The sequence below is a fragment of the Pristiophorus japonicus genome, unplaced genomic scaffold (assembly GCF_044704955.1).
Source record: "Pristiophorus japonicus isolate sPriJap1 unplaced genomic scaffold, sPriJap1.hap1 HAP1_SCAFFOLD_94, whole genome shotgun sequence".
In the NCBI taxonomy this organism is placed as follows: domain Eukaryota; kingdom Metazoa; phylum Chordata; class Chondrichthyes; family Pristiophoridae; genus Pristiophorus; species Pristiophorus japonicus.
This window is the reverse complement of record NW_027254868.1, coordinates 640,640-664,639: the sequence shown is the minus strand read 5'-3', so window position 1 is coordinate 664,639 and position 24,000 is coordinate 640,640. Positions and strand designations below refer to the sequence as shown.

General features: G+C 47.4%; 1 protein-coding gene across 1 annotated transcript in view; it reads left to right on the top strand.

The window, feature by feature from the left end:
• Positions 1 to 16,082, top strand: part of LOC139257944 (zinc finger protein 850-like) — a gene marked incomplete at its 5' end in the record, with an annotated part of 812,458 nt that extends 796,376 nt beyond the window's left edge. Inside the window, one exon of the mRNA XM_070874689.1 lies at positions 15,055 to 16,082. Coding sequence (XP_070730790.1) covers positions 15,055 to 15,973 — 919 coding nt within the window. The remainder of the gene's footprint in view (positions 1 to 15,054) is intronic.
• Positions 16,083 to 24,000: the final 7,918 nt, after the last annotated feature.

Below are 24,000 nucleotides of genomic sequence, written 5' to 3'. Positions count from 1 at the left end.
ACCTAACCCCTTGTTGGCGCTGTGGAGGTGATCATCGAGCCCATCAATGCCGCTTCAAACAATATGTGTGCAAAGGCTGTGGAACAATGGGACACCTCCAGCCACTGTGCAGATGAGCTGCAAACCCTGCAAACCACCATGCGGAGGAGAACAGATCCATGGCGGATCAGGCTGAACTAGAGACTAGAACTGAGGTGGCAGAAGTATACGGGGTACATACCTTCACCACGAAATGGCAACCGATCATGCTAAAAGTCAAACTGAATGGAATTCCACTATCCATGGAACTGGACACGGGTGCGAGTCATTCTGTCATGAGCAAAAAGGCCTTTGACAGGCTGTGGTGCAACAAGGCACACAGGCCCTAGATTAGCTCCATTCATACCAAGGTAAGAACTTACGCTAAAGAGCTGATCCCTGTAATTGGCAGCGCAGCAGTAAAAGTCTCCTATGATGGAGCAGTGCATGAACTCCCACTATGCATTGCAGCAGGAGATAGCCCCGCACTGTTCGGCAGAAGCTGGCTGTGAAAAATCCGCTGGAACTGGGACAGCATCCGAGCGCTCTCGTCCGTTGATGACGCCTCATGTGCCCAGGTTCTGAGCAAGTTCCCGTCATTGTTTGAGCCAGGCATCGGAAGTTTCTCGGGGTCAAAGGGACAGATCCACTTGGTTCCCGGTACACAACCCATCCACCAAAAGGCACGGGCGGTACCATATATGATGCGAGAGAAAGTGGAAATTGAGCTGGACAGGCTGCAGTGAGAAGGCATCATCACGCCCGTAGAGCTCAATGAGTGGGCCAGCCCTATTTTTCTGGTTCTCAAAGGCGACGGCACGGTCAGAATTTGTGGGAACTAGAATGTAACGATTAACTGTTTTTTACTACAGTACCAGAACCCGCTACCCAAAGCAGATGACCTATTTGTGACTCTGGCTGGAGGAAAGAAGTTCACCAGGTTGGACCTGATCTCGGCCTCAATGACGCAGGAGCTGGCGGAATCTTCGAAAGGCCTCACCTGCATCAACACGCACAAAGATCTGTTCATCTCGAATAGGTGCCCGTGTGAGATTTGATCGGCCGCAGCAATTTTCCAAAGGAACATGGAAAGTGTGCTACAGTTGGTTCCACACATCGTGGTTTTCCAGGAGGATGTACTGGTCACAGGTCGGGACACCATCGAATACTTGCAGAACATGGAAGATGTTCTAATTCGGCTAGGTCCCGTGGGACTCAGGTTGAAATGCGCAAAGTGTGTTTACCTGGCAACAGAGGTCGAGTTCTTTGGGAGAAGAATTACGGCAGATGACATCAGACCCACCGACATCAAGACGGAGTCCATCAAGAATGCGTCGAGACCACAGAACATGCCAGAGCTGCCATCGTTCAGAGGACTACTCAACTATTTTGGTAATTTCATACCTGGGTTAAGCACCTTGCTAGAACCTCTACATGTACTACGCAAGGGAGATGACTGGGTATGTGGTAAATCACAAGAGGCTGCTTTTGAGAAAGCCAGAAATCTGTTATGTTCCAACAAACTGGTTGTCTTGTATAACCCATGTAAACGCTTAGTACTAGCTTGCAATGCGTCTTCATACGGGATCGGGTGTGTGTCACAACAAGCTAACAAATCGGGAACATTGCAACCGGTTCCCTATGCATCCAAGAGTTTGTCCAAGGCCGAAAGGGTCTATCGCATGATTGAAAAAGAAGCTCTGGCATGCATTTACGGGGTGAAAAACATGCACCAGTATCTGTTTCGTCTCATGTTTGAGCTGGAAACTGACCATAAGCCGCTCATATCGCTATTCTCAGAGAGCAACGGGATTAATGCCAATGCCTCTGCCCGCATCCAAACATGGTCACTTATGCTGCCTGCATACAACTATGTAATCTGCCACAGACCAGACAGAGAAATGCGCTGATGCTCTCAGTCAGCTACTATTGCCCACCACCGGGGTGGAAATGGCAAAGCCTGCAACTTGCTCTTGGTGATAGATGCATTCGAAAATGAAAAGTCACCCGTTACCGCCCGCAAGATCAGGACCTGGACCAGCCAGGATCCTTTACAGTCCCTTGTAAAAAACGGTGTACTCTATGGGAGCTGGTCCAGCATCCCAGCGGAGATGCATGAAGAGATCAAGCCGTTCCAGCGGTGCAACGACGAAATGTCCATACAGGCGGACTGTCTTTTGTGGGGTAATCTCGTGGTTTTGCCGAAGAAAGGCAGGGAAATGTTCATTCACGACCTACACCGTACCCACCCAGGCATAGTAATCATGAAAGCTATAACCAGACCCCATGCGTGGTGGCCCGGTATCGTCGCAGACTTAGAGTCATGCATGCGCCAATGCAACATTTGCTCTCAACTGAGCAATACAACCAAAGAGGCACCGCTACGTTTGTGGTCATGGCCCTCCAAACCATGGTCGAGGATCCACAATGACTTTGCAGGCCCGTTCCTTGACAAAATGTTTTTGGTTGTTGTGGATGCTTAAAAATGGATTGAATGTGTAATATTGCCTGTAAGCACATCCACTGCCACCATCGAAAGCCTTCAAGCCATGTTTGCCACACATGGTCTGCCCGATGTCCTTGTCAGCGACAATGGGTCGTTCATCACCAGTGCTGAATTCAAGGAATTCATGACCCGCAATGCGATCAAGTACATCACATCCGCTCCGTTCAAGCCCACATCCAACGGTCAGGCAGAACGGGCAGTCCAGACCATCAAGCAAAGCTTGAAATGCTTATCGGAAGGCTCCCTGCAGATCCGCCTGTCCCAAGTCCTGCTCAGCTACCGCACCAGACCCCCTCACTCACGGGGTTCCGCCAGCCAAACTGCTCATGAAAAGGGCGCTCAAAACAAGGCTCTCTCTCTTGTCCACCCTGATCTCCATGATCACGTCGAGGACAGGTGGCATCAATGAAGCATGTACCATGATCATGCAGACTTATCACGTGATATTGAAGTCAATACCCTGTATTAGTACGCAATTTTGGACATGATCCCAAATGGTTTGCTGGCACTGTCATAGCCAAAGCAGGGAGTCAGATGTTTCAGGTCAAACTTGCCAATGGACTAATGTGCAGAAATCATTTGGACCAAACCAAACTGCGATTCACAAACAGCCACGAGCAAGCTGATGAGGACACCACCAACTTCGACCCTCCAATATATACACAAGCGACAACCGAAATTATGGTTGACCACGAAACTGAACTCACCATCCCCAGCAGCCCGGCAAGGGCAGCTGTCCAGCAGCGCAGCGAAGAACCAACCAACTCACCCACAACTGCATTTGTACCGAGACGATCGACAAGGAAGTGAAAAGCCCCAAATTGGCTCACCCTGTAAATAAGAGTACTATTGACTTTAAAGGGAGTGATGTCATGTATGCAACCCCAGGCAACCTGTATAATACTGCCACCTGAGGACTTACCAGTTGGATCCCAGCATTCCTTGGGAGCACTGCATATAAGCAGGCCTCCCACACTGTACCAACACTTTGCAGTCTGAATAAAGGAGCTAAGATCACACATACTCATTGTCTACAGTACTCAGTTGCATTACTTTATTATGAGCATTACAACACCGATCTCGAAGCTCTCTTCCTGTTGATTGAGCAATCAATCACCACTCGCCAACATTATGGTGCCAGATTACGTTGAGGGTCTCAGAGAAGGTAATAAATTGAAGCTGTGAATCTGAGTTAAGAAATAAAATTAGAGACGCATGAATAAACGAACGAGTAGACGCAACATAAACTAAAGGGTACAATCCTAAAGGGGGTGCATGAACAGTGAGCAGGTTTACGCACACAAATCGCTACAGGTGGCAGGACAGGTTGAGAAAGCAGTTAAAAAATTTACAGGATCCTGTGCGTCACAGAGGCATGGCATACAAAAGCAAGGAGGTTATGATGAATGTTTGTAAAACATTAGTTCAGCCTCAATTGGAGCATTGTGTCCAATTCTGGGCACCGTACATTAAGATGTGAAGGTCTGAGAGAGGGTGCAGAAAAGATTGACAAAAATGATTCATGAGATGAGGGTCTTCAGTTACGTGGAGAGACTGGAGAAGCTGGGGTTGTTCTTCTTTGAGCAGAGACGTTTGAGAGCAGAGTTGACAGAGGTGTTCCAAATCATGAGTGGTCCAGACAGATTAGATAGAGAGATACTGTTCCCGCTGGCAGAAGGGTTGAGAACCAGATGAGACAGGTTTATGGTGATTGGCAGAAGATCATCATCATCATCGGCAGTCCCTCGAATCGAGGATGACTTGCTTCCATGTTAAAAAGTTTACACGTGTTTCAATGAAGGACCTAAAATTCCAGGTCCAAACTAAATCTTGAAGGGTGGAAGATGCCTGTGCGTGGAATGTTTAATGTGTGGTGACCGTTGCATGCCAGCCAGCACACGGCCTTGACAGTGCTAGGTCTTGGTCCAGTGGCAAGGATAAATCAAGACGAATGGAGACCAGCTCTGCTGCACGGACCTCGTGCGCACACAAATCGCAGTGTGGGCTGGTCCATGCTGCACCTGGGTCATCGCCTCTTCTAGGCCCTGAACTCGCGCTTCTCCTGGGCCCCGATCACGTCGCTCTACAATCTCTCGCCGCTGCTTCACCCCGACCTCGCCGCTCCTGCTGTACCTGCCCACGCTCCAATCACTGACCTGGACCTTGGTGACGGCCCTTTTCACGGCCATTGCTGACCTGCTGCAGCACATTCTGCTCCCTGGAGTGGTACGCCCCCACGCTGCTCCTTCCGCTCGCTGGCCTGCTCCGATGGTGCTCGCAGGCCAGGGGCCGCTCAGTCTGCTGGGCTAGGCTGCCATTCTTCTCTTTCTGCTCCCCGGCCTGCTCCTATGGTGGTCGCAGGCTAGGGTCGGTTGAGACTACTGGGCCAGGCCGACATGCTGCTCCTTCTGCTCCCCGGCCTGCTCCGATGGTGCACTCTTTGGTAGACTGCAGGTAAGGCACACAAAGAAACTACACACAGGACAGTTGAACAGCTTCTCCCCAGTGTGAATTCGCTCGTGTACCAGTAGGTGGGATGAACGAGACACACACACACACGAGTGAGAGTGTCCCAGTGCACTGCCTGTGAAAATAGCTTTAATCAATCACACAGACTGAAGAAACATCGGACCATTCTCAGTGGGGAGAAACCGTACACATGTTCTGTGTGTGGATCAGGCTTCAACTGATCGTCCAACCTGGAGAGATACAAGGACAGCCGCACCACGGAGATACCGTGGAAATGTGGGGATTGTGGGAAGGGATTCAATTGCCCCTCTGCACTGGAAAATCATCGACGCCGTGACAATGGAGAGAGGCCGTTCAACTGCCCTGTGTATGTGAAGGGATTCACTCGTTCATCCAACCTGCTGGTACATGAGCGAATTGGCAGAAGAACCAAAGGTGATGTAAGAAAAATCTTATTTATGCAGCAAGTGGTTCGATTTGGAATGCACGGCCTGAAAAATGTGGTGGAGGCAGACTCAATCACTGCTTTCAAAAGGGAGTTGTATAATTATCTGAAAGAAAACATTTGCAGGGCCGGAGGAAAGGGCGGGGCAGTGGGACAGGCTGGGAGCCAGCAAGGGCTGGATGGGCTGAATGGCCTTCCGTGCTGTAACCATTCTCTGATTGTGTGAGCAGAACACATAAGTCTGGTCCCTGACTCAATCTAAAGCGTTCCTGATTTTGAGCACCTCTGTTAAACCTGCCCTGCACCTTCACTGCTCCAAGGAGAAACAACAAAGATGCTGCAGTCATCATCTTATTGAATGGCGGCAGGCTCGAGGGACCAAAAGCCGACGCATCTCCGATATCGGATGTTCTCATGTATTCATTTCACTTGTCCCCATCCTGCACCTGAAGGCCGCCCTGCAGTAAGATGGCCGCCACGCATGCTCCCTGCCCTGCAGCGGGTCAATGGCAAGCATTGTGGCGTCGAGGAAGCCCCGCTGCTGTCGCTCCCTGCGGCGGCCAGTTCTGCGCTGCCCAAAGATGGCGGCCGAAATCCCCGCAACTCCCGACAGTAAACGAGGCTCGTCCACACCCGAAAGTGCGCCGCAGCCGCCACCCGCCGACTCGGCGGCCAAATCTCGCTGCCCGCGCGTGTCCGTGAGTCCACAGGGAGGCCGGGTGCGCTGCTCGAGCCGCTCCTCCATCTTCCACGGCGGTGGCGACACGTCCGTCCATCCACGGCCAATAGGCTGGCCCGCGCCTGCGCACAATGCCGCCCCGCCTCACACGGGCCCCGGAGTTGAAAGGCCGCGAGCGGAGCCCGCCAACAAACCGCCAACAAACCGCCAACTCAGCCCGCAGCCAATGGCGAGGCGGCGCGGGGCACCAGCCCACCCAGCGCGCGCTGCTCCGCGCCAATCAGCGGCGGGGGGGGGCGGGGCCGCGGCATCAATCAATCAATCGGCGAACAATCCAGGGCGCGCGGTGCTGAAGGGAAAGTGTCTCTTGCGACACAAACAGAAGATGCCGGAAGTGTCCGCGGCTCAGGCAGCATCTGTGGGCAGCGTCAGAGGGGGCGGGGCCGCGGGCCTCCGTCACAACTGGAGAGTGCTGGGAAAGAACAGATCCTGAAGGAGCACTGGGAGGGAGAGAAAGGACAACAGGTAAGGTCTCTGATAGGGGGGAAGGCAGGATAGATTAGAGAGACAACAGGGAGGATGGGCCGAATTCAAATGGTACTGGCAGGAGTTAGAACAACATTAGTCAGGATAGGGTGTGAATGGTGGGATAATGATCAGTGGCCATTAGAGACAAGGAAAAAAAACAGTCTCCGCGGGGGGGTGGTGACCATGAGAAATAGGAGCGGGAGTGGGCAACCCGGACCCCGAGCCTGCTCCCTATTCAATAAGACAATGGCTTGTCTGAACCGAGTCAGTTCCACTTTCCTGCCCGCTCGCCAGAACCCTTTACTCACTTATCACTCAAAAATCTGTCTATCACGGCCTTAAATATATTCAATGACCCAGCCTCCACAGCTCTTTGGGGTAGAAAATTCACAGATTTACAACCTTCTGAGAAAATAAATTCCTCCTCATCTCATTTTTAAATTGGCGGCCCCTTTTTCTGAGACTGTCCACTAGATACAGAGAAAAATTTGCTCTACACTATCCATTCAAAATCTGCCAGGGCACGTTGAGCACGCGTTGGACAGGAAGGTTTAAGGTGGGCATTCCAGAACTTGGGGCCTGGGCAACAGAAGGTACAGCAAACAAAACCACCAATGGTTGAACAATTAGAATTAGGGATGCTCAGGAAGACAGATATCTCATGGGCGGGATGTGGGGGGAGCAGATGTGGGGCTGGAGGAGTTTACAGAGCTAGGGAGGGGCGAGGCCATGGAGGGAGTTGAAAATAAGTATTCGAATTTTGAAATCAAGGCGTTGCTTCACCAGAAGCCAATGTCGGTCAGCGAGCACAGGGGTGATGGGTGAGCTGGACTTGTTAGGACATGGGCAGCCGAGATTTCGATCAACTCTAGTTTATGTAGGGTAGAATGTGGGAGAAGTGCATTGGAATAGTCAAGACCAGAAGTAACAAAGACATGGATCAGGGCTTCAGCAGTGGATGAGTTGCGGCAGGGGCGAAGACGGGCGATGTTACAGAAGTGGAAATAGGCAATCTTATTTATGTTGTGGATATGTGGTCAAAAGGTTATTTCAGGGTTAAGCATGACACCAAGGCTGTGAACAGTCTGGTTAAGCCTCAGAAAGAAGTTGGGGCGAGGGATGGAGTCAGTGGCTTGGGAAAGGAGTTTGTGGAAAAGACAGTTACAAATATTAGAATATTTCACAGGCTATCACATGTAAAATGTGTGGATGAGTTTTTTAAATTCAATCGGATCCAAAACTGGGTTAATTGACACAGAAAGTAACGGATTTCAAATCTTATCAAAGACAGTTCAATAACGGGGTGATTCAAAGGATTTCAGCTGTGTTTAAAGTGAGACACTGCCGTTAAGTCTACTACAACCACAACTCATGTACTCAAACGAAACAAGTTTTGGGTTTGTTATGATAGAAGGTGAAGTAGGTGAGAAGTGATAAAAGTTAGTTTCAGAAAAAGCACTAAAATGGAACACCGATTGGTCTCCTCTGATCATGGAGGAATCAAATATTCCACACGCTGTTTTGAAACAAAGATAATTTATTCAACTTTTATACAGGGTATTAATTTTCAGCTCAGGTATAGGGGTTATTAAGATTATCAGAAACAGACAAAAGCTCCCAGAATGAATATGGTTCAGTGCCCAATGCAATCACAGTAAATCCTGTTCTATTTACAAATGCAGCCTTTCTCCTCAGCCCATTTAAAACTGAGCTGAGGAGGAATTTCTTCTCTCAGAGAGTTGGAAATCCATGGAATTCTCTGCCCCAAAGAGCTGTGGAAGCTGGGTCATTGAATATATTTAAGGCGGAGATAGACAGATGTTTGAGCGATAAGGGAGTAAAGGGCTCTGGGGAGCAGGCAGGAAAGTGGAGCTGAGTCAATGATCAGATCAGCCATGATCTTATTGAATGGGGAGCAGCCTCGGGGGGCTGCTCCAATGTCTCATGGTCCAATGTCTCATGGTCTTATCTACCCAGCGTGCCCCGCGGGGGAGAATGTGTCGCAGCCAGACTACAGGAGCTCAATGCGCAGGCGCGGGCCCTGCCTGGCTTTGGAGGAGGAGACACGTTTTGGACAGGCTCTACAGAAGTGTCTTTTTCAGCGGTACGGAGCGGAGTAATTGACCAGCGGGGAGCAGGGGAGGCTTCATAAACAACCGGTGCCCGCCGCAAGCCCGGAATATTTACCGGAATATCGGTGGTTGCAGCTTCTGGTTTTCTACCGATCAGAGGCCCAGGCTAACGGCGGCCATCTTGGTGTAGGAAGGCAGATTCAGTGCTCTGCTATCATGATTCCGTGAGTAGCACAGCGCATGCGTGGCCATCTTTGTGCAGGGACGAAGTGAGTAAAGAGAACTGAGAGTCAACACCTTCAGGGGAGGGGATACCAGTGACTGTGGAACTGAACCCAGACAGAGTCAGCGTCTTCAGGCGAGGAGAGGGGAACCAGCGAGTGTGGAACTGATCCCAGCCACAGTCAGCATATTGATGGGAGAGAGGAGAAACAGTGAGTTTAGAACTGATCCCAGCCAGTGTCAGCACCTTCAGGGGAGGAGAGGGAGGGGAACCAGTAAGTATCGAACTGAACGCAGCCAGAATCGGTGGTGAAAACTGGGAGTGGAGGGGAAACAGGTTAGACCATAAAAAATAGGAGCAGCAGTAGGCCATTTGGCCCCTCGAGCCTGCTCCCCCTTCAATAAGGTCATGGCTGATCCGATCATGGACTCGGCTCCACTACCCTGTCCGCACCCCATAACCCTTTACTCCCGTATCGCTTAAAAATGTGTCTATCTTCAACTTAAATATATTCAATGACCCAACTTCCACAGCTCTTTGGGGCAGAGAGTTCCATGGATTTCCAACCATCAGAGAAGAAATTTCTCCTCATCTCAGTTTTAAATGGGTGACCCCTTATTCTGAGACTATGTCCGCTAGTTTTTGGTTCCCTGATGAGTGGAAATGTCCTCTCTACATCCACCTTGTCGAGCCCCCTCATAATCTTATAAGTTTCAATAAGATCACCCCTCGTTCTTCTGAACGCTAATGTGTATAGGCCCAACCAACTCCACCGATCCTCATAAGTCAACCCACTCATCTCCGGAATCAACCCAGTGACCTTCTCTGACCCGCCTCTAATGCAAGTATATCCTTTCTTAAATGCGGAGACCAAAACCGTACGCAGTACTCCAGGTGTGGCAACACCAAATCCATGTACAGTTGTAGCAGGACTTATCTGCTTTTATACTGTGAGGTTATCCACACTGGTGGTAAAAACAGAGAGATAGACTATTATCTGAATGGTGACAGATTAGGAAAAGGGGAGGTGCAACGAGACCTGGGTGTCATGGTACATCAGTCATTGAAGGTTGACATGCAGGTACATCAGGCATTTAATAAAGCAAATGGCATGTTGTCCTTCATAGTGAGGGGATTTGAGTACAGGGGCAGGTAGATGTTGCTGCAGTTGTACTGGGCCTTGGTGAGGCCACACCTGAAGTATTGTGTAGAGTTTTGGTCTCCTAACTTGAGGAAGGACATTCTTGCTATTGACGGAGTGCAGCGAAGGTTCACCAGACTGATTCCAGGGAAGGCGGGACTGACATATCCGGAAAGACTGGATCAACTGGGCTTGTATTCATTGGATTTCAGAAGAATGAGAGGGGATCTCATAGAAACGTTTAGAATTCTGATGGGTTTAGACATGTTAGATGCAGGAAGAATGTTCCCAATGTTGGGGAAGTCCAGAACCAGGGGTGACAGTCTAAGGATAAGGGTTTGCCATTTAGGACCGAGATGAGGACAAACTTCTTCACCCAGAGAGTGGTGAACCTGTGGAATTCTCTTCCACAGAAGGTTGTTGGGACCATTTCACTAAATATACTCAAAAAGGAGTTATATATCGTCCTTACTACTAGGGGGATCAAGGGGTATGGTGAGAAAGCAGGAATGGGCTGCTGAATTTACCTGCTCAGCCATGAACTCATTGAATGGCGGTGCAGGCTCGAAGGGCCGAATGGCCTACTCCTGCACCTATTTTCTATGTTTCTACTCTATCCCCTTTGCAATAAAGGCCAACATTCCATTTGCTTTCCTGATTACTTGCTGTACCTGCACACTAACTTTTTTGTTTCATGCAGAAGGACCGCCAGGTCCCTCTGTACTGCAGGCACTTTACAATATTTCTCGATTTAAATTATAATTTGCTTTTCTATTATTTCTGCCAAATTGAATAACCTCACATTTTCCCACATTATACTCCATCTGTCAGTTTTTGCCCACTCACTTAGCCTGTCTATATCCCTTTGCAGATTTGCTTTGCCACCCATATTTGTGTAGTCAGCAAACTTGGCTACATAACACTCGGTCCCTTCATCCAAGTCATTAATATAGAATGTAAATAGTTGGGTACCCAGCACCGATCCCTGCGGCATCCCACTAGTCACTGTTTGCCAAGCGGAAAATGACCCATTTATCCCGACTCTGTTTTCTGTTAGTTAGCCAATCTTCTATCCATGCTAATATATTACCCTCAACCCTGTGAGCTTTTATCTTGTGCACTAACCTCTCATGTGGCCCCTTATCGAATGCCTTTTAGAAATCCAAATACACCACATTAACTGGTTGCCCCTTATCGACCCTGCTTGTTATATCTTCAAAGAACTCCAGCAAATTTGTCAAACATGATTTCCCTTTCATAAAACCATGCTGACTCTGCTTGATCGGATCATGCTTTTCCGAATGATCCGCCACTGCTTCCTTAATATTGAACTCAAGGATTTTCCCAACTACAGATGTTAGACGAATGGTCTATAGTTTCCTGCTTTTTGTCTGCCTCCTTTTTTAAATAGGGGCATTACATTTGCAGTTTTCCAATCTGCTGGGAGCGCCCCAGAATCCAGGGAACGTTGGTAGATTACAAACAATGCATCCACTATCTCTGCAGCCACTTCTCTTAAGATTCTAGGATGTAAGGCATCAGGTCCAGGGGACTTGTCCGCCTTTATTCCGAATATCACCTCCTTTGTGATTGTGGTAAGTTCCTTCCCCCGCTATAGCCCCTTGACTATCCACTGTAGGGATATGTTTGGTGTCCTCAACCATAAAGACTAAGACAAAATATATTTTCAGATTTTCTGCCATCTGCATGTTCCCCATCACTGATTCCCTGATTTCGTCCTCTAAGGGACCAAAATTTACTTTAGCCACTCTTTTACTTTTGATATACCTGTAGAAACTCTTGCTATTTGTTTTTATATTTCGTGCTAGTTTACTTTCATAGTCTATCTTCCCTTTCTTAATCATTTTTTTAGTCATTCTTTGCTGGCTTTTAAAAGCTTCCCAATCTTCTGTCCTCCCAACAGTTTTTGTGACTTTGTATGCCCTTTATTTCTTTAGTTAGCCACGGATGGATATCTTTTATTTTACACATTTTCCTCCTCACTGCAATATATTTTTCTTGAGAGTTGCGAAATATTTCCTTAAATGGACGCCACTGTTCATCAACTGTCCTACATTTTAATGTATTTTCCCAATCCACTTTAGCCAAATCTTCCCTCATATCTTTGTAATCTCCATCATTTAAGCTTGGAACGCTGGTTTGAGATCCAATTTTCTCGCCCTCCATTTCAATTTGAAATTCAACCATGCTATGATCATTCCAAGGGGGTCCTTTATTCGGAGATTGATTATTAATCCTATCTCATTACACAGGACCAGATCGATGACAGCCAGCACTTCAGAGGAGATGAGGGAGAGGAAACCAGTAATTGTAGAATTAAATCCAGCCAGAGTCAGCACCATCAGGGGAGGGAGGGGAACCAGTGAGTGGAGAACTGAACCCAGCCAGAGTCAGCACTGTCAGGGGAGGAGAGGGAAGGGAACCAGTGAGTGTAGAACTGTACCCAGACAGAGTCAGCACCTTCAGTGGAGGAGAGGGAGGAGAACCAGTGAGTGCAGAACTGAACCCAGACAGAGTCAGCACTATCAGGGGAGGAGAGGGAAGGGAACCAGTGAGTGTAGAACTGTGTTCAGACAGTGTCAGCACCATCAGGGGAGGAGAGGGTAGGGGAACCAGTGAGTGTAAAATTGAACCCAGCTAGAGTCAGCACCTTCAGGGGAGGAGAGGGAGGGGATCCAGTGAGTGTAAAATTGAACAATGTCAGAGTCAGCACCATCAGGAGAGGAACCAGTGAGTGTAGAAATGAACCCAACCAGAGTCAGCACCATCAGGGGAGGGGAATGAGGGGAACCAGTGAGTGTAGAACTGTACCCAGTCAGAGTCAGCACCTTCAGTGGAGGAGAGGGAGGGGAACCAGTGAGTGTAGAACTGAACCCAGCCAGAGTCAGCCCCTTCAGGGGAGGAGAGAGAGGGGATTCAGTGAGTGTAGAATTGAACACAGTCAGAGTTAGCACCTTCAGGGGAGGGGAGGGAGGGGAAGCAGTGAGTGTAGAACTATAACCAGACAGAGTCAGCACCTTCAGTGGAGGAGAGGCAGGGGAACCAGTGAGTGTAGAACTGAACCCAGCCAGAGTCAGCTCCATCAAGAGAGGAGAGGGACGGCAACCAGTGTCTTAAATTTATTCAATGAGCCAGCTTCCACAGCTCTCTGATGCAGCAGATGGCACAGATTTACAACCCTTTGAGGGAAGACATTCCTCCTTATCTCAGTTTTAAATGTGCGGCCCCTTATTCTAAGATTATGCCCCTTGTTCTAGTTTCCCCTATCAGTGGAAACATCCTCTCTGCATCCACCTTGTCAAGCTCCCTCATAATCTTATACGTTTCGATAAGATCACCTCTCATTCGTCTGAATTCCAATGAGCAGAAGCCCAAACCACTCAACCTTTCCTCATAGGTCAACCCCCTCATCTCTGGAATCAACCTCGTGAATCTTCTCTGAACTGCCGCCAAAGCAAGTATATTCTTTCTTAGATATGGAAACCAAAACTGTCCGCAGTATTCTTGGTGTGGCCTCACCAATACCCCGTATAACTGTAGTAAGACTTCCCTGCTTTTATACTCCATCCCTTTCGAATAAAGGCCAAGATACCATTGGCCTTCCTGTTCACTTGCTGTACCTGCATACGAACCTTTTGTGTTTCATGCAGCAGGACCCCCCAGGTCCCGTTGTACTGCAAATTTTTTTCCATTTAAATAATAACTTGCTCTTCACATTTTTTTCTGCCGAAGTGCATAACCTCACACTTTCCAACATTATACTCCATCTGTCAAATTTTTGCCCACTCACTGAGCCTGTCTATGTCGTTTTGCAGGTTTTTTGTGTCCTGCTAACACATTGCTTTTCCTCCCACCTTAGCTACATTACACTCGGTCCCTTCATCCAAGTCGTTAATATAAATTGTAAATAGTTGGGGTCCCAACACTGATTCCTGCGGCACACCACTAGTTACTGATTGCCAACCCGAGAATTTATCCTGACTCTCTGTTTTCTGTTAGTTAGCCAATTCTCTATCCATGCGAAAATATTACCCCCAACCCCATGATCTTTTATCTTGTGCAGTCATCTTTTATGTGGTACCTTGTCAAATACCTTCTGGAAGTCCAAATACACCACATCCAGTGGTCCCCTTCATCCACCCTGTTCCTCAAAGCCAGACTCAGCACTTTTAGGGGAAGAGAGGGAGGGAAACTAGAGAATGTGGAACTTAATGCAGCCAGACTCAGCACCTTCAGGGGTGGGGAGGGAGAGGAACCAGAGAGTGTAGACATGAACCCAGCCAGAATTGGTGGTGAAAACTGGGAATGGAGGAGAAACAGTGTAGATATGTGCGATTCTTTGGATTTCAGCACAGCAGGAGGGACAATGTGTGGGACAGGGATTTACAGCTTTGGAAGAACAAGAAAGGAAAGAATGTTCCATGGAAACTAGATGTGTCTATCCTGAACCTCTGTCTTATACTGACAGCGATGAGTTTTATTATCTCCTTTTACAGAATATTAGAAGGGGAGATTTTCAGACAGGAAACGCAAACCAAACATCATGTTAAGATCTGACGGAGTCAGTCGATTCATCAGGACCTGAATATCATCGGTCTTTGAAAGTGGAAGGAGAAATGTTTGTCTGTTCTGTTTGTGGGAAAAGATTTCAAACATCAGTGTGACTGGAAAAGCACAGAGACACACACACGCGAGTGAGAATGTTCAAGTGCACTGCCTGTGGAAAGAGCTTTAACCAATTGCACAGCATGAAAAAACATCGCACCATTCACAGCACGGAGAAATTGTAAACGTGTTGTGTGCGTGTGCGAGGCATCAACCCATCGTCCAACCATGGAGAGTCACAAGGATACCCGCACCAAGGAGAAACCGTGGAAATGTGGTGACTATGGGAAGCTATTCGGATCACCGTCTAAGCTGAAATTCCATCGCCGCAGTCACCCTGGGGAGAGGCCATTCACCTGCTCCGAGTGTGGGAAGGGATTCACTCAGTCATCTGACCTGATGACACACCAGCGAGTTCACACTGGGGAGAGGCCGTTCACCTGCTCCGACTGTGGGAAAGGATTCACCACGTCATCCAGCCTGCTGATACACCAGCGAGTTCACACTGGGGAGAGGCCATTCACCTGCCCTGAGTGTGGGAAGGGATTCACTTGTTCATCCAACCTGCTGAAACACCAGCGAGTTAACACTGGGGAGAGGCCATTCATCTGCACTGAGTGTGGGAAGGGATTTACTCAGTCATCCACTCTGCTGAAACACCAGCGAGTTCACACTGGGGAGAGGCCATTCACCTGCTCCGTGTGTGGGAAGGGATTCAATGTGTCACACGACCTTGTAAATCACCAGCGAGTTCACACTGGGGAGAGTCCGTTCACCTGCTCTGAGTGTGGGAAGGGTTTCACTTCTTCATCCAACCTGCTGAAAAACCAGCGAGTTCACACTGGGGAGAGGCCATTCATCTGCACTGAGTGTGGAAACGGATTCACTCAATCATCCGACCTGCTGACACACCAGCGAGTTCACACTGGGGAGAGGCCATTCACCTGCCCTGAGTGTGGGAAAGGATTCAATGTGTCAAATGACCTTGTAAATCACCAGCGAGTTCACACTGGGGAGAGGCCGTTCACCTGCGCTGAGTGTGGGAAGCGATTCACTTGTTCATCCAACCTGCTGAAACACCAGCGAGTTCACATTGGGGAGAGGCCGTTCACCTGCTCCGTGTGTGGGAAGGGATTCACTTGTTCATCCGTCCTGCTGAGACACCAGCGAGTTCACACTGGGGAGAGGCCATTCACGTGCTCTGAGTGTGGGAAGGGATTTACTCAGTCATCCACCCTGCTGACACACCAGCGAGTTCACAAGTGACTGCAGGGGTTGGAATCTGCTGTTATTACTGCTGTTAATCACATCCCGACTGAACCATGTTCATTCTGACAGTTGGGGTTTGATTCTGCTGATGTTAATAACCCTATAACTGGGCTGGACTTTAATATTCTGGATATATTGCTGATTGTGTTCTCGGGGCTGCAGTGTCCATTTAAGCAACGCTGTGTGTTATCTTTCCCCTTAATTCAGCAACTCTCATCAGAAAGTTAGTTTGCAATAAAATTATGAACTTTTACTTTAATCCTAAATTGATCTTTCCTACAAAATCTGCAATAGTGTGAGAAATTTTCTGCTGAATAAAATGTCCAATTAGAAAGAGCTGGCTGACAATTCTTACTGACTTGCACATTACACAAAGTGGCCCCTCCATTATCCACCAGACAGAAGGGGAATTGGAATTAGTGGGGAATCCGTGTCCCCAAATGTTGCCCCTCCCATCTGGTGCAGCAATTCACTCGGCATGGGAATAGAGACAAGTCCAGACCAAAACTGTATGCAGTACTCCAGGTGTGGTCTTACCAACGCCCTGTACAGTTGCAGCAGGACTTCCCTACTTTTTTACTCCAGCCCCCTTGCAATAAAGGCCAGTATTCCATTTGCCTTCCTGATTATTGCTGTACTTGCATGCTAACTTTTTGAGTTTCATGTACAAGAACCCCCAGATCCTTCTGTACATAGAAACATAGAAAATAGGTGCAGGAGTAGGCCATTCGGCCCTTCGAGCCTGCACCACTATAAGATCATGGCTGATCATTCACCTCAATATCCCTTTCCTGCTTTCTCTCCATACCCCTTGATGCCTTTCGCTATAAGGGCCGTCTCTAACTCCCCCTTGAATATATCCAATGAACTGGCATCAACAACTCTCTGCGGTCGGGAATTCCACAGGTAAACAACTCTGAATGAAGAAGTTTCTCCTCATCTCAGTCCTAAATGGCTTACCCCTTATCCTTAGACTGTGTCTCCTGGTTCTGGACTTCCCCAACATCGGGAACATTCTTCCTGCATCTAACCTGTCCAGTCCCGTCAGAATCTTAGACGTTTCTATGAGATCCCCTTTCATCCTTCCAAACTTCAGTGTATAAAGGCCCAGTTGATCCAGTCTCTCCTTATGTGTCAATCCTGCCATCCCGGGAATCAATCTGGTGAACCTTCGCTGCACTCCCTCAATAGCAAGGACGTCCTTCCTCAGGTTAGGAGACCAAAACTGAACACAATATTCTAGGTGAGGCCACACCAAGGCCCTGTACAACTGCAGTAAGAGCTCCCTGCTTCTATACTCAAAAGCCCGAGCTGTGAAGGCCAACATACCATTTTAATTCTTCACCGCCTGCTGCACCTGCATGCCAACTTTCAATGAGTGATGTACCATGACACCCAGGTCTCGTTGCACCTCCCTTTTCCTAATCTGCCGCCATTCAGATAATATTCTGCCTTCGTGTTTTTGCCCCAAAGTGGATAACATCACATTTATCCACATTATACTGCATCTGCCATGCATTTGCCCACTCAGCTAATTTGTCCAAGTCCTCCTTCAGCCTCTTAGCATCCTCCTCACAACACAAACCGCCACCAAGTTTAATGTCATCTGAAACCTTGGAGATATTATACTCAATTGAGATAATCACTAGCACTGGTGGGGTAGTGCTGGACAGGCTGTGGGACTTAAGGTAGAAAAGTCCCCTGTTCCTGATGAAATGCATCCCAGGGTATTAAAAGAGATGGCGGAAGTTATAGCAGATGCATTCGTTATAATCTACAAGAATTCTCGCACTCTGGGGAGGGACCAGAGAATTGGAAAGCAGCTAATGTAACACCTCTGTTTAAAAAAGGGGGCAGACAAAAGGCGGGTAACAATAGGCCGGTTAGTTTAACATCTGGAGTGGAAAAATACTTGAAGCTATCATTAAGGAAGAAATAGCGGGACATCGAGATAGGAATAGTGCAATCAAGCAGAAGCAGCATGGATTCATGAAGGGGAAATCATGTTTAACTAATTAACTGGAAATCTTTGAGGATATCACGAGCATGGTGGATAGAGGCGTAAAGACGGATGTGGTGTATTTAGATTTCCAAAAGGCATTTGATAAGGTACCACACAAAAGGTTACTGCAGAAGATAAAGGTACGCAGAGTCAGAGGAAATGTATTAGCATGGATAGAAAATTGGCTGGCTAACAGAAAGCAGAGTCGGGATAAATGGGTCCTTTTCGGGTTGGAAATCAGTGGTTAGTGGTGTGCCACAGGAAACGGTACTGGGACCACAACTGTTTACAATATACATAGATGACCTGGAAGAGGGGACAGAGTGTAGTGTTACTAAATTGGCGGATGACACTAAGATTAGTGGGAAAGCGGGTTGTGTAGAGGATACAGAAAGGCTGCAAAGAGATTTAGATCGGCATACAAATTGGTCAGAAATAGCAGAGAACCCGGGGACTGTGAGAAATTTAGAACTCAGCAGAGGAGGACAAAGGGTTTGATTAGGGCAGGGAAAATGGAGTACGAGAAGCAGCTTGCAGGGAACATTAAGACGGATTGCAAAAGTGTCTATAGATATGTAAAGAGAAAAAGGTTAGTAAAGACAAACGTAGGTCCCCTGCAGTCAGAATCAGGGGAAGTCATAACGGGGAACAAAAAATGGCGGACCAATTGAACAAGTACTTTGGTTCGGTATTCACTGAGGAGGACACAAACAACCTTCCGGATATAAAAGGGGTCGGAGGGTCTAGTAAGGAGGAGGAACTGAGGGAAATCCTTATTAGTCGGGAAATTGTGTTGGGGAAATTGATGGGATTGAAGGCCGATAAATCCCCAGGGCATGATGGATTGCATCCCAGAGTACTTAAGGAGGTGGCCTTGGCAATAGTGGATGCATTGACAGTCATTTTCCAGCATTCCATTGACTCTGGATCAGTTCCTATGGAGTGGAGGGTAGCCAATGTAACCCCACTTTTTAAAAAAGGAGGGAGAGAGAAAACAGGGAATTACAGACCGGTCAGCCTGACATCGGTAGTGGGTAAAATGATGGAATCAATTATTAAGGATCTCATCGCAGTGCATTTGGAAAGAGGTAATATGATAGGTCCAAGTCAGCATGGATTTGTGAAAGGGAAATCATGCTTGACAACTCTTCTGGAATTTTTTGAGGATGTTTCCAGTAGAGTGGACAAGGGAGAACCAGTTGATGTGGTATATTTGGACTTTCAGTAGGCTTTCGACAAGGTCCCACAGAAGAGATTAATGTGCAAAGTTAAAGCACATGGGATTGGGGGTCGTGTGCTGACATGGATTGAGAACTGGTTGTCAGACAGGAAGCAAAGAGTAGGAGTAAATGGGGACTTTTCAGAATGGCAGGCAGTGACTAGTGGGGTATCACAAGGTTCTGTGCTGGGGCCCCAGCTGTTTACACTGTACATTAATGATTTAGACGAGGGGATTAAATGTAGTATCTCCAAATTTGCGGATGACACTAAGTTGGATGGCAGTGTGAGCTGCAAAAAGGATTCTATGAGGCTGCAGAGCGACCTGGATAGGTTAGGTGAGTGGGCAAATGCATGGCAGATGAAGTATAATGTGGATAAATGTGAGGTTATCCACTTTGGTGGTAAAAACAGAGAGACAGACTATTATCTGAATGGTGACAGATTAGGAAAAGGGCAGGTGCAAAGAGACCTGGGTGTCATGGTACATCAGTCATTGAAGGTTGGCATGCAGGTACAGCAGGCGGTTAAGAAAGCAAATGGCATGTTGGCCTTCATAGCGAGGGGATTTGAGTACAAGGGCAGGGAGGTGTTGCAACAATTGTACAGGGCCTTGGTGAGGCCACACCTGGAATATTGTGTACAGTTTTGGTCTCCTAACCTGAGGAAGGACATTCTTGCTATTGAGGGAGTGCAGCGAAGGTTCACCAGACTGATTCATGGGATGGCGGGACTGACCTATCAAGAAAGACTGGATCAACTGGGCTTGTATTCACTGGAGTTCAGAAGAATGAGAGGGGACCTCATAGAAACGTTTAAAATTCTGACGGGGTTAGACAGGTTAGATGCAGGAAGAATGTTCCCAATGTTGGGGAAGTCCAGAACCAGGGGACACAGTCTAAGGATAAGTGGGAAGCCATTTAGGACCGAGATGAGGAGGAGTTTCTTCACCCAGAGAGTGGTGAACCTGTGGAATTCTCTACCACAGAAAGTTGTTGAGGCCAATTCACTAAATATATTCAAAAAGGAGTTAGATGAAGTCCTTACTACTAGGGGAATCAAGGAGTATAGTGAGAAAGCAGGAATGGGGTACTGAAGTTGCATGTTCAGCCATGAACTAATTGAATGGCGGTGCAGGCTAGAAGGGCCGAATGTCCTACTCCTGCACCTATTTTCTATGTTTCTATGTCTGTGTTTCTATGAATGGGCTAAGGTTTGGCAGATGGAATACAATGTCGGAAAATGTGAGGTCATCCACCTTGGAAAAAAAAACAGTAAAAGCGAATATTATTTGAATGGGGAGAAATTACAACATGCTGCGGTGCATGGGACCTGGGGGTCCTTGTGCTTGAATCCCAAAAAGTTAATTTGCTGGTGCATCAGGGAATCAGGAAGGCGAATGGAATGTTGGCCTTCATTGCGAGAGGGATGGAGTATAAAAGCAGGGAGATTCTGCGGCAACTGCATAGGCTATTGGTGAGGCCGCACCTGGAGTACTGCATGCAGTTTTGGTCACCTTACTAAATGAAGGATATACTAACTTTGGAGTGGGTACAGAGACGATTCATTCGGCTGATTCCGGAGATGAGGAGGTTACCTTATGATGATAGATTGAGTAGACTCATTGATGTTCAGAAGGATGAGGGGTGATCACATGGAAACATTTAAAATAATGAAAGGGTAGACAAGATAGAGGCAGCGAGGTTGTTTCTGCTCGTCGGGGAGACTAGAACTAGGGGGCACAGCATCAAAATACGGGGGAGCCAATTTAAAACCGAGTTGAGAAGGAATTTCTTCTCCCAGAGGGTTGTGAATCTGTGGGAATTCTCTGCCCAGGGAAGCAGTTGAGGGTAGCTCATTGAATGTATTCACGTCACAGATAGATAGATTTTTTAAAATAAGGGAATTAAGGGTTATGGGGAGCCGGCGGGTAAGTGGTGCTGAGTCCACGGCCAGATCAGCCATGATCTTGTTGAATGGCGGAGCAGGCTCGAGGGGCTAGATGGTCTACTCCTGTTCAATGTTCTTATGTTCTTATGTTTTTATTCCTTCATCCAAATTATTAATGTATATTGTTAATAGCTGGGATCCCAGCACTGAGCCCTGCGGCACACCACGAGTCACTGCCTGGCATTCTGAAAAGGACCCGTTTATCCCGACTCTCGGCTTCCTGTCTGCCAACCAGTTCTCTATCCATGTCAGTGCATAACCACCAATACCATGTGCTTTAATTTTGCATACCAATCTCTTGTGTGGGACCTTGTCAAAAGCCTTTTGAAAGTCCTAATACACCACATCCACTGGTTCTCCCTTGTCCACTCTACTCGTTACATCCTTAATAAATTCTAAAAGATTTGTCAAGCATGATTTCTCTTTCATAAATCCATGTTGATTTGGACCGATCCTGTAACTGCTTTCCAAATGCAGTGTTATTTCATCTTTAATAATTGATTCCAACATTTTCCCCACTACTGATGTCAGCATAACTGGTCTATAATTACCCGTTTTCTCTCTCCCTCCATTTTATAAAAGTGGTGTTACATTAGCTACCCTCCAGCACATAGGAAATGATCCAGAGTCGATAGACTGTTGGGAAATGATCCCCAATGCATCCACTATTTCTAGGCCACTTCCTTAAGTACTCTGGGATGCAGACTATCAGGCCCCGGGGATTTACCGGCCTTCAATCCCATCAACTTCCCGAACGCAATTTCCCGCCTAATAAAGATATACTTCAGTGCCTCCTCACTAGACCCTCGGTCCCCTTGTCCTTCCGGAAGGTTATTTGTGTCTTCCTTCGTGAAGACAGAACCAAAGTATTTGTTCAACTGGTCTGCCATTTCTTTGTTCCCCGTTATAAATTCACCTGAATGTGACTGCAAGGGACCTACGTTTGTATTCACTAATCTTTGCATTTTCACATATGTATAGATGCTTTTGCAGTCAGTTTTTATGTTCCCGGCCAGCTTCCTCTCATTTTCCCCCTCCTAATTAAACCCGTTGTCCTCCTCTGCTGAATTCTAAATTTCTCCCAGTGCTCAGAATTGCTGCTTTTTCTGGCCAATTTATACGCCTCTTCCTTGGATTTAACACTATCCCTAATTTACCTTGTTAGCCACGGTTGAGCCACCTTCCCCGTTTTATTTTTACTCCAGACAGCGATTAACAATTGTTGAAGTTCAGCCATGTGATCTTTAAAAGTTTGCCATTGCCTATCCACCGTCAACCCTTTAAGTATCATCTGCCAGTCTAAATTCCTTAAGTTCAGGACCCTCGTCTCTGAATTAATTGTATCACTCTCCATCTTAATGAAGAATCTACCATATTATGTTCACTCTTCCCCAAGGGGCCTCGCACAACAAGATTGCGATTTAGTCCTTTCTCATTACACATCATCCAGTCTAGGATGACCAGCCCTCTACTTGGTTCCTCGACATATTGGTCTAGAAAACCATCCCTAATACATTCCAGAAAATCCTCCTCCACCGTATTGCTACTAGTTTCGTTAGCCCAATCGATATGTAGATTAAAGTCACCTCTGATAACTGCTGTATGTTTATTGCATGCATCCATAATCTCTTGTTTGATGCTGTCCCCAACCTCACTGCTACTGTTTGGTGGTCTGTACACAACTCCCATTAATGTTTTCTGCCCTTTGGTATTCCCCAGCTCCCCCCATACAGATTCCACATCATCCAAGCTAATGTCCTTCCTTATATTCCGTAAATTTCCTCTTTAACCAGCAATGCTACCCCACCTTATTTTCCTTTCTGTCTATCCTTCTTGAATGTTGAAGACCCTTGGATATTGAGTTCCCAGCCTTGGTCACCCTAGAGCCATGTCTCTGTGATGCCAATGATATCATATTCATTAATTGCTGCCTGTGCAGTTAATTCGTCCCTTATTCCGAATACTCCTCGCATTGAGCCACAGAGCCTTCAGGCTTGTCTTTTTAAGACACTTTGCCCCTTTAGAATTTTGTTGTAATATGGCCCTTTTTGATTTTTGCCTTGGGTTTCTCTGCCCTCCACTTTTACGTTTCTTATTTCTATCTTTTGTTTCTGCCCCCTTTCGACTTCCCTCTGTCTCCCTGCATAGGTTCTCATCCCCCTGCCATATTAGTTTAACATCTCCCAACAGCACTCGCAAACACTCCCCTAGGACGTTGGTTCCAAACCTGCCCTGGTGCAGACCGTCCTATTTCTACTGGTCCCACCTCCCCCAGAACCGGTTCCAATGTCCCAGGAATTTGAATCCCTCCCTTCTGCACCACTCTTCAAGCCATGTATTCATCTGAGCTATCCTGCTCTGAATAACACGTGGCACTGGCAGCCATCCTGAGATTACTACCTTTGAGGTCCTACTTTTTAAATTTAACTCCTAGCTCCAAAAACTCTGCTTGTAGGACCTCATCCCATTTTTTTCCTATATCGTTGGTACCTATATGCACCACGACAACTGACTGTTCACCCCCCATCCCCCTCCAAAATGTCCTGCAGCCGCTCTGAGACATCTTTGACCTTTGCACCAGGGAGGCAACATACCATCCTGGAGTCTCGATTGCGGCCGCAGAAACAACTATCTATTCCCCTTACAATAGAATCCCCTACCACTATAGCTCTACCATTCTCAAGAGTAACAAGTGTTTCATTCTCTTCAAATGAGAGAACTATTCAGGCAGAGAATTACAGGTTTATTAACCTCATGCCAGGTACAGGTAGCTTTATTTTTACCATCACTTACACCAATCATCACACACTCCAGGTGTATATCAGGAGATTGTGTGTGATGGTGAGGCGATCAG